Source organism: Puma concolor, chromosome A3, assembly GCF_028749965.1.
Source record: "Puma concolor isolate L17-30 chromosome A3, mPumCon1.1.hap2, whole genome shotgun sequence".
NCBI classification, from domain to species: Eukaryota; Metazoa; Chordata; class Mammalia; order Carnivora; family Felidae; genus Puma; species Puma concolor.
The window spans coordinates 13,788,963-13,808,770 of record NC_141669.1 but is presented as its reverse complement, the minus strand read 5'-3'; the positions used below and the strand labels follow the sequence as shown (position 1 = coordinate 13,808,770).

Sequence of the window (19,808 nt, the reverse complement as noted above, 5' to 3'; positions counted from 1 at the left end):
AAATCTGGGGGACCTAGATGGCTCAGTCGGTTGAGCAACCAACTTTGGCTCAGGTCATGATCTCATGGTTCACGATTTCGAGCCCTATGTTGGGCTTGGGCTTGGGCTGGGGCTCACAGCTCACTGCTGTCCCAATCCCACTTGGGATTCTCTGTCTCCCTCTCTCTGCCCCTCCCCATCTTGCACTCTCTCAAAAATAAATGAACATTGGGGCGCCTGGGTGGCGCAGTCGGTTAAGCGTCCGACTTCAGCCAGGTCACGATCTCGCGGTCCGTGAGTTCGAGCCCCGCGTCGGGCTCTGGGCTGATGGCTCAGAGCCTGGAGCCTGTTTCCGATTCTGTGTCTCCCTCTCTCTCTGCCCCTCTCCCGTTCATGCTCTGTCTCTCTCTGTCCCAAAAATAAATAAAAAACGTTGAAAAAAAAAATAAATAAAATAAATAAAAAAAAAAATAAGTGAACATTTAAAATAAAAAAAAAAATCTTAAAAAAAAAGACCAATATATATTAAATATATATTATATGTACTCCTACATATTACATAAACAAAGAAATATCTTTTGTTTTTATATACTAAATAATACAAAGACAAACCTCCTACCACCTGATGTTCTTTGGGTGTACTAAAACTGCTTATCTCATATCTGTGCTGATGGAAAGTGACTGGCGAGAGCTATAAAATCATTCCTAAACTTTGGTCTGTCTGTCTGTCTATCTATCTATCTATCTATCTATCTATCCATCCCACTTTGGGTAATTATGTTAAAATCCCAAATCACAAGAAAAAGCTATGTACACAAAAAAATCTTCATAAGTTCACATGTAATAGAGAACCGAAAAGCAAACCATATATGAAATGATGAGGGATGATTTCAGAGCTATTTATAGTATTTCATACATGTTGCACAACCATTACAAGTGATGGATTTGGAAAGAATGTGGCAACAGGCATATAAGGGTATGATAAGTTAACAGTCCAAGATAGAGGCACCTGGGTGGCTCAGTCGGTTAAGCAGCTGACTTTGGCTCAGGTCATGACCTCATAGTTGGTGGGATTGAGCCCTGTGTCGGGCTCTGTGCTGATGGCTCAGAGCCTGGAGCCTGCTTCGGATTCTGTGTCTCCCTCTCTCTCTCTCTCTCTCTGCCCCTCCCCCGCTAATGCTCTGTCTCTCTCAAAAATAAACATAAAAAAAAAAGTCCAAGATAAAAATCACTTGTGCACTATTAAAGGCAAGTTTAAAAAAATATATACATTTGAAGAGAGGCAAAATAATAGTTGCTTTTTATTTTTTTCATTATATATTTCATTATAGATGATCTCTCCATTTCTTAACTTCTATAAAAATACGTATTTTGTAATATATAAGTGTATTAAAATATAACAATAAGTACTTTTAAAAATTAGAAAGTCCTAAATATATATTCTATATATGAACTATCATTAATTCTGAATGAGTGAAGTATGAATTAATTAGATCTCTATTCTGGGAATTCTTTAAGTGCTGAAGATGTCACAACAGGTAACATGTATTAACTCCCTACTATGCAGTGGTTGCTTTAAATATCAGATATTTTTAATTTTTCTAATTTTCACCCTATCCCTACAAAGTGCTACTTTCCTCATTGCACAGGATAGGAAATGAGGCAGATATAATTTAAAAATCTTGCTCAACATCTCAGAATTTCTATATGCCAGAGCCAGGGCTTGAACTTGGTCAGTTTCACTACAGAATATCAACTTGTCTCTATACACACTGGCCTTCTATTTACAGTAAGTTTAGTGAGTATTAAAGATAATTATATAACAACCTTTATCAGAGTAAAATGTACTCACCACTTCATATGACAATTATTGAATCATATCTAAATGCTCACCTCTTTTAAGACTGATTTAAAATGTGATCTCCCTGTTTTCTGAGACCATGCTTTTCCAGAAGGCCCATACCGAGTCTGATTCCTCCTGCTTATGACATCAGCTTTCAGCTTTGGGGGTTCCCCTTCCATAACGAACACCAGTTTTACATCCATTAGCGTTAAATATGAGATACGAAAAAATAAGTTCCTTAAATATAAAAATTAATAATATATTAATCTTCATACATTGATAGTGAAAGTCTACACAGCAGTATGACATAATGGCAAGAACATCAGACTAGTATCAAAAAGGTTACATACATGCAGTAACATTTTATTTATTAACATTTTGCTTTAAGTGAACTGAGAAAACACTAAATGTTTTTAAGCAAGAGGGATTTATGATTGTTCTAAGTGCTACATGGAAAACAGTTTGGAGAAGGAGGCGGCCAGGAACTGAGGGAGGAAAACTCATGAGGAGGTCATTTCAGAACAGATGAGAGGGTGGTGGCAGTGAGGTGGTGCCTCTGAACATTGACCAAAGTTTATGAACACATGGTATATTCTGGAAGTAGAGCTGGCAAGACTTCTGATAGATTGGATGTGAGGAGGGGTCAAACAGAGAGAATGGCTCCCAATTTTCTGGCTTCTAGTCGCCAAAGCATCCTAGTGGCTATGTTAAGCAGGCAGCTAGGTCTTTGAATCTGGAGCTCAAAGAGTAAGAAGTACAAATTTGTGAGTCATCAATTTAGAGATGGCAGAGGCAGACATGTTAATATATTTTAAAATCTCAAAACGTAAAGCAACAACAATAAACAAAGTGGAAACAAAACCAAGATGTCATCTGCTGATACAATCATACATTTATATCCTAAGAACTTTTACTCTACCTGAGGTGGGGCTTCAGGACTGTTCCAATCATTTTTTTGACTGTCTGTGCTTCACATACCCAGAGACTCAGATCAACTGCAATGGTTTTCCCACCAAGATTATGCAAGTGGATGTGTTGTTTAACAGGCTCCAAAATTTGCCACAAGTCATTCACTCCCATTATGGTGATTATCTGCTGTTATTTGAAACACACTTCAAAAGACTGTTAAAAGACACAGAAGCGCAGAATAGAAATTCAAATAATATATGTTAGTTTAGGATAATTCATAAATAGAGAATTCTTTTATTTATTTATTTATTTATTTATTTATTTATTTATTTATTTATTTATTTATTTCAGACGTCAGCCTTTCCTTTGTTTTTTCTTTTATTATGAAATGTATTGTCAAATTGGTTTCCATACAACACCCAGTGCTCATCCCAACAGGTGCCCTCCTCAATGCCCATCACCTACTTCACCTCCTGCCCACCCCGCATCAACCCTCAGTTTATTCTCAGTTTTTAAGAGTCTCTTATGGTTTGGCTCCCTCCTTCTCTAACTGCCCCCTACCCCAACCCCAAGTCAGCTTTTCCAAATGAATCAAGAACATCTGAAACATTAACAATGGTGGTAACTGACCTACTAGCTACAAAAATACTGATGTAACTAACGGAGTAAAAGCTATTTGCAAATTGTACCATGCTAAATCTATCCTTAAAAATCCACTCATTAACAAATATGGGTTTCTCTGTAGTACTGAAAAATAAAGTTATTTTAAAATTTAATGTAACCCAAATGTAAATGGTCTTGTCCCTCCTCATTCTTTCTTCTTCTCTATGTTCTCTTTAGCAGTGGTGGAGAATATTTTTCACATGGTTACATTAATATTAAATGAAACTTAGAAAATAAAAGGAAAAAACCCCAAAATGGTAAAACTGGCTTTGTTCCAGCTGTTAACAAGGGATAACACAAGCAGCCATGGGCACTGGGGATGCTGTAAATCATATCTGTCTACTTGAGAATTCACTCCTTGATTTACATATCCAAAGCAAGAGTAGGACTAGTCCCCTACCATAATCAGGAAAAATAAGAAAACAAAAGCAAGAAAGCAGGCATGTTAAAGTAAACTAAAGAAAAAAAAAAAATCCCAAGGGGTCATTGCAGGAAAAGTCAATGGAAGATTGTGGGGGGGGGGGGGGGTGTGGACAGAAAATGGAGAGTTGGAAGGATATGCGATATCTTTTTAAAAAGAGCTTTGGCTTTTCAAATTGCAATGCCACACATACTCATTGTAGAAAAATAAAATAAAGTCTTCTAAAAGAACAAAGAATTTTAAATCACCTATAGTGCCACTATTCAAAGTAAACTAATGTTAAACTCTTCTGTGTACAAGACATTTTAAAGACAAAAGTGGCTTGAACTCTGGTATTCTAGCTTTGGTATGTTCTACAGTTGTTTTTCTTTACTAAACACCTGTATCTATTTTTCTCTTACTTTGCTATTATTTGATAAGAGTATTATGTAGTATTTGCAGTGAAAATTCAGTTTGACTCTACAAACATAATCCAGATTACCATCCTCTGAAAATGACCTTAATTCATTCCAGAAACACAAAGTAGGATATAAAAAATATTACAAAAGGCTATCACCATGCAAAATGCAAAACCAATGCAAAGCCATTCTAAATTTAAAAAAAAAAAGCAAATTTTCTCAAATTGTACATGGCTGCAAAAATAAATAAATAAAGGCTGGAAGTATTGTTACTTTCTCTGCACTTCTCTGAATCTTAATTTTATAATGTGGCCAGTGCCACAGGTATTATTTTGTGCATTTATTTTTTATGAAGAACTGCACCAATATTTGCTGATATGTCACCTTACAAAGAATATACAGATTTAAATGCAAAGGATAAAGCATTAGGTAGTGAATGGTACCTCAGTGTTAATATCGTCTACTTCACGTAAGAAGTCTCACTGGTTGAATGTGGCATTGTGGCATCAATTCAGAGATAGTTTTATCTCTTTGTTAATGTGAAAAGTTGTAGCTAATTCTGGAAAGAGTGGGGACATATATATTTTCTAATTCATTATTATGAAAGGAAACAAGGCTTCTAAGTCTTAAACATCAGAATGCATAAAATTCAGAAGTAGCAAGTTTGAGAGGGAAGTTCTTTTGACAGTTGCTTTTCTTTCGTGATTCAAGTTGTACACTGGAATGAATTGCTAACTGAAGGAAATTATGAGATTTTTCTCTCGGGCGCAACATTATAACTGATCATATTTCATTTAAATGTACCCCTGGTTCTAGCCTTCAAAATTTTAAATGCAGGTCTTCTGATTAGCAAAAGCTCTCCCAGGAATTTAGGATATCTCTTAGCTGTGTGCAGATTTACATAAAAAGATATCGACCGTAGCACTGTTTATAACAGTGAAACAATGAGCAGAACCAAATGTCCATCAATAGAGGAGTATCTTTAATAAATTATGGTAGGTTGAAATAGAACAGATGATGCAGCAAAAAAATGGGATAGATCTACATGTACAATCTCCAAGTTTTAAAGTGAAAACAGGTACAACATAGATTATATTTCAGGGATGACTATAGTTCAGGAATGGGGACAAGAATTACTCTTCAAAATATACTCTCCTTTGTGCTAGTTTTTTAAATAATCATATGTATGTATTACTTCTCAAATTAAAAAAAAGTTTTAAAAAATGTAGTCCTATCTGGAGCACCTGGGTGGCTCAGTCAGTTAAGCATCTGACTCTTGGTTTTGGCTCAGGTCATGATCCCATAGTTTGTGAGTTTGAGTTCCATGTCAGTCTCTGTTGACAGTGTGCAGCCTGCTTGGGAGTTTTCTCCCCCTCTCTCTCTGACACTCCCCAGCTTGCTCTCTCTCTCTCAAAAAATAAACATAATTTTTTTTTTTTTAATGTGGTCCTATCTGTAAAAGGTTGGGGAAATAAAACAAGAAATCTTTAGATGGTTTGCATCTTGCCTAAAAATTACGAGACCAAATATGGCTAGAGTTCATGGGTCAGGTCAAAAAGCAAAGTTCTGCAAATATATAATACCTGATATCAAATCTGACTTCAGTATGGCTTTTTTAGGGATGAGAGACTCACATTTTCCGGTTTCTGTCATACCATCTAGGAGCTAGTCATGAAAACTTAGGCAAGGTGCATCCTTTCCTCTGGCCTTTCCAGTTTGCAAGTTCCTTCCTTTTTGTCTTACCTCTAAAGCTTCATTACATGATTTTACTAATATTACATAATATTATTCACTACATAATATTACTAGTATATATGTAATGAACAAAGATTGCCATCTTGTGCAGTGTTGTTTACGGTGGCACACATAAGCATACATTTATGTAAAGGACTGCCATGCATATTGTATTCCTTCCGAAGGCTGTAGAAAGAAAAGAGACATTGATAAGGCAGCCTCTTGATTACACACTGTTGTCCTCTAAATATTTCAAGCACATTAGGAACGTTTTGCAAAGACTTTAATGGAATATTATTCACTAAGGCAGCCATGCCTAGAAAAAAGTAAGCTTGGAATTAATTCTACTAAAACATTAAAATTCCACAGATTGGATCCCTTAAGCAACATAGAGAGGGCTTTTAACTAAGCCCATAAATAGTATTTTTAGTATAAATATTACACTTAAAACTTAATTCTTCATGCTATTTTATTTTCTTTTGTCAGAATAAACCTGGTTCAAAGGATGACCATCACAGTTATGTCACAAAACAACCAGCACTGGTAGTTGAACAGATACCTGTAACGTCTACCTAGAACATGTTTTAGTTATTCCTTTATTAAAATGGGAGTGAAGACTACAAAATGTAACTACAGCTATTTAAACACAACTGTTAAGAACAATGTAGGCAAAAAGAAAAAGAGTAGCAGAATTATCTGTTGGTTCCAGAAAAGCAAAATCTGACTATCTCTGAGCTAAAGTGTTCTCTTCTCCAATTTTCCTGAGTTATGTGGTATGTTCCAGAAAAATGTCTCTTTCGTTGCCAATCTTTTTGGTCACCGTATTTTAAAATCCATCTCAAAGCTTTTAAAACCACTTTGATCCCTTAACCTACAGTCCCTGTGTATAGATACATGGATTTGAAAAAGGTGAATCTCTCTTGTGCTCCCCAAGCACACTCCTATAAAGTAGTAATGCTCTGTTTCTTTCATAAGCATGGAAGAATTGTTGCTATTGTGAAATATGCCTTTTTGACCATTTTCTCTGAATGACAGGAATCAAGGGGACATTTTTATAGGAGCTAGACATGCCCCAACAAATCTTTTTTCTCTGAGTAACTTTACATTAATGAACTTCTATTAGACCTTCTTGAATTACTGCAAGGCTCTACACAGCCTTGACTACTTTTAACTAATAATAATAATAATAATAATAATAATAATAATGAATTAGAACTATGCCAAGCAACATGTTAAAAGGATTGGGAGTGGGCATGGGATATGGAAAGTGAGCAAAAGGAATTATAGGAAGAATATTTTTAGAATCAGTTAGAGGCAGACTACACCAGAAAGGACATTACTGCTGAGTGTCCTTTGAAGAGTCTATAATGAACTCTTTTAATAATATATAATGAGGGGCGCCTGGGTGGCGCAGTCGGTTAAGCGTCCGACTTCAGCCAGGTCACGATCTCGTGGTCTGTGAGTTCGAGCCCCGCGTCAGGCTCTGGGCTGATGGCTCAGAGCCTGGAGCCTGTTTCCGATTCTGTGTCTCCCTCTCTCTCTGCCCCTCCCCCATTCATGCTCTGTCTCTCTCTGTCCCAAAAATAAATAAACGTTGAAAAAAATATATATATAATGAACTCTCCCTAATAATATTTTTCCCACTTCATCGGACATCTCCACTGAGCTCTTAACTAGAACATCTAATTGCCTACTTTACCTTCACATGGATGCATAACAGGCATCCAACTCTTGATTTCATCTCTCCCCAGAACTGTTTTACTTATCTCTCCACAATATCCAGTTGCATAGGCCAAAAACCTAGCCGTCCTCTTTGATTCTCCTCTTTACTTGGTTCCCCAACACCCATTCCATCAGCAAGTCCTCTACCTCCAAAATATATCCTAAATCCCTATTTCTAATGATAGTCTCCCCCTGCCCTGCGTTTTCCTGTATACAACTGTAACAGTCACCCAACTGGCCTCCCTGCTTCTACTTTTTACATCCCTCCACTTCTATGAAAACAATCGTTTTCATAGAAGCCAGAGTGATCCTGTTTGAAAATCTAAAGCATATGCTTTAAAATCATCTTCCTGTTTGTACATGTTAATTTACTTATGTTGATATCTTATAGCCAGTTATACAATGCAAAAAATATTAATGTAGAATTACATTAAGTGTTCTACATGCAGTACATTATTTTAAAATACTATTTTTAGGATTATTTTCATTAGACCTATGATCTAAATTGGTTAAGTTTAAAATGCATGTTTTTTGAAAATCACTCATAAAAGCAGAATATATAAAAAGAATATCCCAATAGTTCTGAAAGGGCAAAATTATATGAAATGTGTATTTTATGAAAAACAACACCACAACATGTTTTAAGAATGTAGTTAATACAAAATGTCTATTCTAATCATCTATTGTTTTCCACTTCTTTGCACCAATGCTTCCTCTGAACACTAAGTTGCAATGGGAAGATTGTAAACGTATGTAAAGTTTCAAAAGGGACAGAACGCAACAGTTTTTAAGATATTCAAGTGCAACTACACTCAAAGATAGAACAGATGGTTTTTGAATGAGGTCATGATCAACCTGATGAGGTTACTCTAAAATAGCTCAGCATTAAGTAAAATTTAAATACCACATATATCAAACTCACCCAAAACTACATATAATTTTCCCTTATTTTTTAATAGGGTACAATTAAAAAAATTTGTGGTGTGGGATTTGGTGTCTACTCCCATATTTTATAATGTGATAATCTTACTGACATCAATCTGATCATGCAGTCAATATAAATTACATATAAAGTCTCTTTAACATATTAACAATTGCTGAGAATTAAAGTGACACAAGAATACTTACATGAATCAAAAACATCAGAATAACCCTAGCAAATAACTTTATAATGTATTAGTGGCTTCAATTTATTTAATTTACTGAAAGAGCATTAGACTTGGGATTGGAAACCTAGGATTTTGGTCTTGGATACTGAAGCTGTATGACCTTGGAAGACATTTAACCAACCCATCTACAAAATGAGAGGTAGGAAACCAGATGAACTATAAAACTCTAATATCCTTTGAATCTCATGACCAATTTTGGGTAAGTTGGTACTAAAATAAAATCACTCGATATTCGTTAGTATTGCTTGACAGAAAGAACATGAATTTCTAATTTAAAGAAAGGGCTCAAGAATCCACTTCAGGTTAAAACAAAACAAATCCTTTGATGTAACCATATGGTGCCCATAAATCAATTTATGCTCCTAAAACTTCCTTAAGAGCTAATAAGCTTTTATTGGTTAATTATAAAACTGAATGAGGTGAGAAAAGCACAGAACCTTGCTAATTTCACTAATGAATCAAATTTTAAAGAACATAAACAGAGGTCACTGGTTAGATTTATGCAAAAATACACATTTTGTTAGGCCAACAGTTTTCCAATTTTATTTAAGTTTTAAGCAAAAACATTAGGGAAAAAACTTTGTAGCAATAAAGCAAAAAATACTTTAAGTTTCCCAATTCCCATTTCAAGACTGTTTTCATATAAAGATAGGCAAATAGTTTCTTTAAGTACAAGACTGAATTGTATGGGTTTACTACATAATTTCACTAATTGATGCTAGTTTAATTTTCTTCAGTTTTATTTTCATATGAATTTAGCTTAAACTTTGAAGGATAATATACCCGGCTTAACTTATAGTTATCAATAAATCTTTATTAAATGTCCACTATGTACCAGGAACTCTAGATGCTAGAGATACAATAATGAAAGATAAAGCCCTGCATCTAAAGACCCCAGGAGGGCAACTGAGAGTAGAGATGAAAAGAGAATTACAACAATGTGTCAAGTACAGGCAGAGGTATTATGAGTGAGCTATAGGAGTATATAAAGTACTCTACGTAATACTGGGCATCAAGTGACATCTGAGCAAAAACCTCCCAACTGTTTCCTATTGTTTACCAACAAGGACCTCTTGGACCAGACTGTAGGGTTTTAGCGTAGTCTGACCAGGTCCTACTTTTCATGCAAGGGCCACACTGGGAATATGATATACATTTGATTACCTTTAGAGGCAAAAGGTGACTTCGATGGAAGGAATTTCATTACTGGGGCTGAGAAATTTATCATCTATCTATTTGGGGGTGAAGTGGGGTAGCGGTAAATGCCACTTTTTCCTATCTACAACGGGAGGCTGTGGAGTAAATAAAGTAGATTATTTCACTAGATCAACCCAACTCTTGAAGAGCTGTGTAAAGGCAGAAGAGAAGAGATAGGTTTAATGACGGGCTGAAAACATCCCTGAAAGTTACGTCAAGGAACTTAAAACTTAATTAGTTCCGATACTTATTGGGTGGGTTTACAATAATAGGCCAGTGCGGGGGGGGGGGGGGGTGTAAACAACCACAATGCCTTCAGGTAATTGCTATCATGTATTTTCAGAGCACGTTAACAAGGAAAAAGGAACACTCCAGTGTGACTTTGCCCGCTTCGGCCTAGAACCGGGCGTGGGCGTTTGCTCCAGTGTGCGGGAAGGAAGGACATCCAGGGGCCATCCGCCTCTGCGGAGCCGCCAGCGGCCAGGCACGCAAGGCCAGAGCGTGGTCGGGCGGCTCTCCCACCGCACTCCCAGCCGAGCCTCTGACCAGGGTTCGCAGGAGCGCCCCTAACCCAGCTTTTCAAAGGAGCCAGAGGAAGGCGGGCGGGGCCGCCTCTCCACGGTCCGCGGGACTTACCCGGACAACCTTTTCTCCTTGGTTTTGGAAGACGCCCCTCCGTCATTTACTAGTTTGGCCTGAATCCTAACTACTGCTGCCTCCAAGTTTCCAAACTTTCTCTTCTAAAATAAAAAAAATTAAAAACTTAAGTGGAAAAAAAAAAGAAAAGGAAAAGTTCTCTACCTTTTTCGCTAAGCAAAGACTAACTGCTGGGACGCAGCACCCCAACCCGGGAAGCCGCCACAATCACTTCTAATTCGGCGCCCTCTCTCAATGGCCCCGCCTCTTCCGGGAAGTAACCGTCCCCTTTCCGCGACCAGTCTCTCTCTAGGCTTTTCTGGCTTTTAGCCGGTCGGCTCTACGCATGCTTGGAACTGTTGCCGGGGTACTCCGAGTTCTCTTCCCTTTCACTTAGGCAAATCACCCGGCCCCCCAAGTCTCGCCGCAGCCGAGCCCTGCGAGCCTACCAGCTTCCCCGCCCGCCGAGGAGCACTTCCGGCCCCTCCTCTTAGACGCTAGTGGCGCGAAAACCCTGAAACGCGCACGCGCGGGCAGAGCCCTGGCGGGAGGGGGGGCGGGGCGCAGGCGCGTAGTGTCCCGCGGTGGGCGCCAGGGCAGCTAGGCTCCTGCCTTCTCCCACCGCCGGCGCGCGGTTCCCGGCGGGCCAACGGTGGCCAGCCGAGGCCGAGACGACCCAGGGTGTCCTTAGCGTCCCGCTGCACCGCGACAACCGCGCTGATCGTGTTCCTTGGGGGAGACTTCGACTTGTTCGAGGTAAGGTGAGGGCGCGCGCTGTCGCTCTCCCTTGCTCCGGATCCATCCCCTGTCGTTACCCCCTTAGCCGGCGCCCCACAGCCCACCTAGCGGCGGCTCGGTCAGCGGAGCTGCTGCGGTGTCCAGGGTATCCCCGCGGGCCCGAGCGGACCAGCCGGCCGGCGCGGATTTTCGGGCTGTCTGCGGGCGACACAGGTCCCCTGAACCGCGGGAAACTTGCCCGTTGCAGCTGAGCCCCTCCTCGGGCGGCTCCGCCGGCGGGGCTGAGAAATCCTGGCCCTGGCTGTTGGACCCGGCGCCCGGCCCCAAGCTGCATTCAGGCTTAGAAGACTTGCTCGAGGGGATGGGGTCAGGAGGGAGGGTGGGCTCGGACATCCGGCTCTTGGAGCGAATCTGATACCCTCACCAGCAGCAACTTCGTCTGTTTACGAGATGTATGCAAATAGCACTTAAATTGGATTTGTTGTTAAATCCCAGCTTCATGACAACGGAGGCTGTATTATCTAGAAAAAGTAAAATGTAACGTTTGGAGGTTTTATGGTGGCATTTCTTTTCCCTCTTGTGGAAATAAACTGGAGAAGAATCCCGACTGGGAATTGCGGAATACTAGAGTCAAGGATAGAGAAAGGGCTGTAGGACCAATACGACTTGAGATAAAACTGATAATTCTTGGAAAAATCAACTATTTTGTTTTTAAACCCTGAAGGCAGAATTTATGTGAGCGCTTATTACTTGGTGTATATTTTGTGTATATTTCATTAACAGCGAGTGTTTTAAAGGCAAGGTATTCCGGAATGTATATTCTAAGGGGGGGAAAAAAGCGCCCAAACTCCCTAATTTTTAGATGGCTGCTATATAGTCTTTTAAAGTAGTCAATAGCAAGAAAATTAAAAAAAAAAAATTTCAGTATCCTGTACAGTGGACTGCAGGTAGTTCCACAGGCGTGTGGGTGGGAGGGAACATAATAGAACTTCTACTTAGATTTACTTTATCTCGTTCTAGTACTGTGTGAAATACACACAGAGTGATAATTTTATGTCAAAATGTGTATTCCAAATTTCTTTTCCTGAATGGGTGGGCGTACAGAAAGTTTGGAGATCACTAGAATATTGCTTTAAAAAACATGTTTTTATATGAGAGAACCAGTGTTGAGTGACCCAGAGTTTATTGGTATCACCTCTTTAAGTTTTATTTCTTATTCTGTAATTGGAGGAAAATAGCTGTAGTACCCAGTGGGCCAGATTCTTCAATATGTGTGTTAAATATGTAATGAATATAAAGCATTTAGTATTGAGCCTGGCAGAAAAGTAACTACAAATGGTACATTAAAGTTGTTAAAGTGAGAATCTGTTTTTATTCCCCAAAGGTTTATTTTACTGAGTGTCTAGATGTAGAATTTTATATAAAACCTGCCTAAATCTTGACTTACCATTTTTAGACCTAAGTTAGGAAAATTAACCAAAGCTATACTTGAGTTACTTTCAGGAATCAATAAACAAGTAACTCAAAATTTTACCATAGTAGTATGCATTATATTTAAGGCATAATTACCTGTTACACTTCTGTATACACATACACTCATAAGTCCAGGTAACTGAGGGTCAAGTATAGTCACTTATATTAATGTTAGCATTTTGATTCACTAGTACATGAGATACATCTTTTCTCATTCAACATACCTAGTGACCAAATTCAAAATAATTTCTGTAGCTTTCTTAGCAACACTTCCAATTCCACCCCTGCTGCAGAGTATATTTTACCGTCTATTGGCTTCACAATCTCAGTATCCTAGGATTGCTTCAAACTCAGTGTTTCCAAACAAAATAAATGTACTCTTTACTTCTTTTCTTTCCAGATCTGCTCTGTCTACTTATAATGGCATTTAGCCTTGTGTGAAGATTGTTTCCAAAAATGAAACACAAGGTGAAATTTTATAAAGCCCAATTTTTAATTGGTTCAAATAGCAACATTAGAAGGACACATCACAATAGAATCCTTTTTGTAGTTTTTATACATTAACAAAAAATAGATAAGAAGATGGGTAGATTAATATCCAATTTCACTACCTATAAACAAACTCAGTTGTTCATGCCTGGAGGAACCTGGGCATTGAAGAGGTTTGACTTTGGGTTTTGACAAACGTGGGTTTAGATCTGAGCTCTGATAATTTATAGCTAGACAGACCTGGGCAAAATGTCTTATGGAGCCTCAATATCCCCTTTTGTAAAATAAGGACAGTACTTAAAAAATGTTGGGGATTAAAGGAGATATTCAACAAATGTTACTTCTACTTCCCCACTTTACTCATACTTTTAAATCTCTTGATTTCTTCTGTTCCTTCATTATTGATATTGCCACTACTTTTGTTCAGTGCCCCTCATCCTTTCGAGGCTGTCTCTTTTGCCTCTAATCTCCCTCTCTCATCTTCCTTTTATACTGAGGCCACAGGGATGTTTTAAAAACATATATCTGAGTGTTCACATTTTATTATCTGAAATGCTGTGCTTAGTATTTCCCAGTTTTGCTGATCTGAGTTATTTGATAGGTGGACGTATGAATTTTTTCACTTAAATATTTATCATGTCTTATGATTTTATGATATATCCTAAGCAGTGTGTTTAATGAGTTCATTACATTTAAAATGAGATTGTTTAATGCAGAATTGAGGATGTTGGTGGCGGTGAGAGGGGCAGAATTGGGGATGAGGTAAACACAGTCCACTGCAGATTCAGATATAGCAGCAATTTGCCTTTATTTTTTTTAATTATTTTTTAACTTTATTTTTGCGAGAGAGTGTGTGCAAGTGAGTGGGACAGGGGCAGAGAGAGAGAACAGGTGAGAGAGATTCCAAGCTGGCACTGTGCTGTCAGTGCAGAGCTGGGTGTGTGGCTCAATCTCACAAATCTTGAGATCACTGACCTGAGCGGAAATCAAGAGTCTGATGCTTAACAGACTGAGCCACCCTGGCACCTCTGCCGTTATTTTTAACCTCTATTTCCTATTGATAATTTCAGTTCTGTTATGTCTGTACTCACTGCTGTTAGTCCCTACTTGGATATTAATGAGAAGTATGAATTATTATATGGATCACAATAAAATCTAAAATTTAGGAATTTAAAATCCTGTTGAAGTGTATTTGATCCATTAAATTTCCAGTTCACTTATTTTCTATAATGAACTCTTGCTTATTGATTTTTCTTCTTGAACTTATTTTTTATTGATAGTTGCATATTTGTTACTATTCTACTCTGATTTGCTTCCTGTGAGGGAGAGAGATGTTCCTTAATTCTGACTTTTTTTGATTGTAAATAAACACATAATGAGCTTTTATGGATGTATTAAAAGTCCCAGAGGAGATGTTTTCCATTTTGTGTGTATATCAGAATATTAGAAGTATTTTTCTTTGCATCTGTTTTTATGTCTCTTTAGCCTTTTGGAAACAGTTTTATTGTATTAACTTGTATCTAATGCTCAGGACATTCATATGTGTTTTTAAAAATTCATTATCATTAAATTACAAAGTGATTCCTATTTTAAAAGGTAGAATCCTTTGGTGTCTGATGCATGTTACCATGGCAACGTAATAGCAAACTGCAAATCCTAGGCCAAGTGCAGCAAATAAAACACATCGTCATCATGTTGCACACCATCTTCTGTGTAGTACAGAATCTCACATTCATTGTAAGAAGCTTATCACATTTACCTACGTCATCTCCCTCCCCCAGTTTTACTTAAAAAACTGCCATTTTTTTAATGGTAAAATACTAAAAATCAGTCAGCTGATGTCTGAGCGCCTGCTTACTGCAGGATCATTATTGGGCATTAATAAAAACGGTATGTAAAGGGACATTTAATGTGGGGAAAACCAAACAGTAATGCTTCATTTTTGCTCTTCTACAGTAAATAAATTATTGCTCAGTAATTAAGGAGATAGAGGACGGGTGGGAGAAAAGGAGATATTTTGGGGAAAATAATGGCATGGTGGTATTCCAGGAAATGTAAGTTAGCAACAAGCTGAAACTAAGAGACATTGACTCTTGTTAAATAGTTTAAGAAATATGTTGGATTTTCAAGTTTTGACTTGTGTAAGAGATTCAACATTAACATTCAATTATTTATAAAAGAGATGTTGACTCTTATGTAATTGTGACTAATGCTAATATTATCTCAGGGATTTGTTTAGGTTAAATGTCCTTCAGATTATCTAATACACCTTTTAGATGGTATTTGTTTTATCATGATTAAATTCTTCATTGCCTTCAGGATAAGATAAAGGCCAAGTTTTTAAATGTTATTTATAACGGTTCTTCTTTAGAATCTCCTAAGATCTTGTTAGAAATGAAGATTCTGATTCATTTGATTTAGGAAGGGGGCTGAGATTCTGGATATCTAATACATTTCCAGGAGATGTAAATGCTATTTGCTGGTCCTTGGACCACACATTGAATATCAAGTCTATAAGTTATTTGATGGTTGGCTTCTTCTCTGCTGCTCTAACTTAATTGCTTGCTAGCTACGCCTTATAATTTATGGCATTGTGTCATGGATTACTTACAGTATCGTCTGCACTAAGCAGTTTGCAGACTGTGGCCCAGGGACCCTTGAGACTCTTTCAAAGGGTCAACAAAGTCAAACAATTTTCATAATAATAGTCAGATATTATTTGCCTTTTTCACTCTCATTCACTTATGAGTGAATGGAGTTTTCCAGAGGCTATGAGACATGTGGTGATGTCATTGCTTTGAGGACTGACTGTGTTCTTTGGCTTAACAGTTTCTCAGTTTTAATTTACAGTATGATAGATATTGATAGGCGTAAACAAAAAGCTCTTTGAGATCCTTAGTACTTTTGAAGAGATTGACCACAACCTTTGAGAACTTCTGCCCTATGGTATTAAGCTGTAGACACTAAGACTCAGAGGTGTAGAACTGTACCAGAGCTCTTTTCTTAGCCACAGTGACTGCTGGTATGAGTGGGAATTTTGGCTCTCCACATGGTTTTCGTACACTTTTGGGGGGTGGTCTCTTTACCTCTCTGGATGGTAGTAAAAGGTCTCATGAGACACCATCCAACCGGGAGTGGGAGTAAGTAGCAACCTATTACTGCCTGATCAAGGTGGACACCTAGGCTCTCTAGGCGGGCTCCATGGACACCCATTATCATGACTTCCTATTTGGCCTACATAACGTTCTCTGACACTGGCCCAAATGGGATATGGAGATGCCCTCTTATGGCATTATAAGGTCCAGGCTACCCACTTGACCTTTGCTGAAGTGTGTGTCATTGGGGGAGTAGAAGGAGGCGCCACAGTTTTTTTTCGTGGTTTTGGCTGGAATAGAGCAATTATTGTCTAAAAGCTCTCTGTCTTGTCAGGCTGCCTGGTCCTTTGGCTAGAGAGAGGAAGCTTTTATTAGGTCTTTTTTTCCCATGCACCTGTTGGTATTTCCCCAGTTTCTGTCTTCTCCAAGTCTGGGATATTTAAAGCAAAACAAAAACTCTGGGAACTTACCTTGATGTCATTCCTTGGGTCCTGAGGTTCCTAGCCAATCTACTTCCTTCTCATTCAGAGTTGTCTTATGTTTGTTTTATATATGATTTCCAAAGTTTTTAGTTTCACTAAGCAGGCGAAACAGGGAAAAGCGTATCTATTCCATTTTCCTGGAAGTGGAAGTCTCTGATTTCTTTTTTAACTTTCATTTTGGGAGAAAGAATGAGAGATTGAACTCTAGACTCACACTGAATATCCCTTACATTTGGTTGTATAAGAAATATGAATCAACATTAAAATATTCCCATTAAAGAAAAACCTTGGTTTGATAAAGACCTAATTTTTAGAGAAAATATTTCAAAATTTAATTAAATATAATTTGCATGAAAGGAGTCATGACTACTGATGAGGATTTTACAAAACATAAGGTAATCTTGTCTCGTAAGTGTGAGGGTTCACATTATATCAATGTTTTGAAAATAAAGTTACAGAAAAATTGATTCAAGAGGTTATTGTAAACCTGTTAAAACCAGTATACAAGAAAGAAATGTAAGTGATTTCATAAAGTTAACGTTCAAACTTTCTACTTACTAATAGCTCTACTTTCTAATAGCTTTCAGCCTACTTCTTTCTTAAGAAAAAATTTTTAATGTTTATTTTTGAGAGAGAGAGACAGAGTGCAAACGGGGGAGGGGCAGAGAGAGAGGGAGACACAGAATCTGAAGCAGGCTCCAGGCTCTGAGCTGTCAGCAGAGCCCTGATGCGAGCTGGGGGGTGGGGCTCAATTTCATGAACTGCAAGATCATGACCTGAGCTGAAGTTGGACACTTAACCAACTGAGCCATCCAGGTGCCCCTAGCCTAGTTCTTTCTTACTTTCAAAAAAACATTTAATGTGTCATGCAGTTGAAGTGATTTCAGAGCATTAAAAGGATGGGAAAATCACTTAGTTCATTTAACGAGGTATACATTATCAAAATAACACAGCCTAACAAAGATAGTTCCCCAAACCAGTTCCTCCATAATATGTATAGATAATTCATATTTCTGCCAGATCAGTTCTGTCAGTATAATTTTGGAAAGCAGTGGATTAAAAAGTAAACACATATATGGATATCTCTTTCTCCCTTACCCTCCTTTTGTTGCTCACATTCTTTCTCTAGAGGCCCCATTCTGGTTCCTACACATCTACTTCATACTCTCTTTGGAACACCACTCCACTAGCCCCCCACCCTTCTGACACACACACACACACACACACACACACACACACACACAAAGACTACTTTGTTACCCTGTGTGCATATATCATCACATATGGCTATCATCTGTAGTGAGGACTGACTGGAATCCTTCAGTCCGAAATCAAGAGAGAGAAAACCTCATTTACTCTCTTGCTGCCCAGGTACCTGGTGCAAACCTGGTTGCTGTGGTATACAGTCCTTGGTGGACTTGGGTAGAGACTAGAACCATTCTTCATATTCTTTCCTTGTATCTTAGACATTTTTGATTACCTATGTTATGGATTTTCTCTCCATTTATTTAGCAAATAGTTATTAGGTGCGTATCATTATAAGTCTTAAGTGTATTTTAGAGAGAACAATGAAAGTAACAACCAAATGACTCATAACATTTAATTTTAATCACAGACCGTCAGCTTTGACTTGAGGTGCAGTATTTATATGTTCAAAAAGTCTTGTCTAATTTTAAATACATTAATTTTCTAGGCATAAATTTTATAGTACATTGGAAAAAATAGCATGGCTTGTTTCTTTAGGGAACAATTAAGGGAAACTACTGATACTAGGCAACATGGCATCAAGATATTCTTCTTTGGGAAATTAATTTAAAATTAATGCTTTTATCTGAAAAATTGGATGATTGCTTTGGAAAACTTTCAGAAGACATGGCATCTCTATTAATAGATCTAGGAAACTAGAAAACAGAGTCTCACAAATAAGAGTTTTTACCTTTTGTGAGTTTCAGTAGTCAAAACATTTAGGGAGGCCCATATCCATAAAATCTTGGCTGTGAATAACTCTGAAGTAAAATCAACTAGTGTGGCATGTGCACATGATTTTAAAAAGCCACAACATAAACTTTTTGTCTTACACTTCTGCAGGTTAGAAGTCTGCTGCAGCGCCGAGCGCTAAAATCAAGGTGGCGGTAGGGCTGTTCCTTTCTGGAAACTCAAGGGGTGAATCTGTTTGGTTGCCTTTCCAGCCTCAAGTGGCCACTTGTGTTTTTTGTCTCATGGCCCTCTTCCTCTGCACAGATGATAGGTTTATTTTTTTTAACTAAAAACGAATGGACGTAGTACTTAAAACTTAAGCTTTGTCTTATTTTACTTCATTGTTACTCTAATACATGTTCAGGCCTGATGGCCAAAAGAAAGGAAGAAAATTTCTTCTCTCCCGAAAATGCCAAAAGACCAAGACAAGAAGAGTTGGATGACTTTGACAAAGATGGTGATGAAGATGAATGTACGGTTTCTTTCACAAATGGTACCTCTACTTTGGTAAGTGCAAAATTTTTGGATTGGCCTGATTCTCATGTTTGGCTTATATGTCATATTCTTGATAATTCAATGTCAGGAAAAGCAGTATAGTTTTTAAAAAACTAAGGTAAAATAATGTAACTAATTCTGAAGTTTATGTGAATTATTAGAAACATTTAGGAAAACCCTTAAAACAAAGAGCTTGTTCTTTGGAAAGATCAATAAATTTGGCAGACCTCTAGTAAGACTGACAAAGGGAAAAAAAAAGAAGGCATTACCAATAACAGGAATGAAGCAGTAGGTATGACCACTGACCCTGCAGGCTTCAAAATGACAATGACATGACAGATGTTCAACATCATTTATTATTGAGGAAATGCAAATTAAGAAGACCACA

The 19,808-nt window shown here is 37.9% G+C and overlaps 2 protein-coding genes across 3 annotated transcripts in view; one reads left to right on the top strand and one right to left on the bottom strand.

Moving 5' to 3' along the window:
• GEN1 (GEN1 structure-specific endonuclease) overlaps window positions 1-11,140 on the bottom strand; it is a 30,082-nt gene extending 18,942 nt beyond the window's left edge. Inside the window, exons 1-3 of one of the 2 annotated variants that reach the window (XM_086700069.1) lie at window positions 10,672-11,140; window positions 2,742-2,944; window positions 1,873-2,059 (exon numbers count right to left, since the gene is read on the bottom strand). In XM_086700069.1, the coding sequence (XP_086556195.1) occupies window positions 1,873-2,059; window positions 2,742-2,902 (348 nt within the window). In that variant the 5' untranslated portion in view covers window positions 2,903-2,944; window positions 10,672-11,140. Of the gene's footprint in view, window positions 1-1,872; window positions 2,060-2,741; window positions 7,336-10,671 lie in introns of those variants that run through there. The other variant, XM_025927374.2, reaches the window with a different exon arrangement.
• Window positions 11,141-11,229: 89 nt separating this feature from the next.
• SMC6 (structural maintenance of chromosomes 6) overlaps window positions 11,230-19,808 on the top strand; it is a 78,675-nt gene continuing 70,096 nt past the window's right edge. Inside the window, exons 1-2 of the mRNA XM_025927088.2 lie at window positions 11,230-11,427; window positions 19,290-19,432. Coding sequence (XP_025782873.1) covers window positions 19,295-19,432 — 138 coding nt within the window. The 5' untranslated portion in view covers window positions 11,230-11,427; window positions 19,290-19,294. The remainder of the gene's footprint in view (window positions 11,428-19,289; window positions 19,433-19,808) is intronic.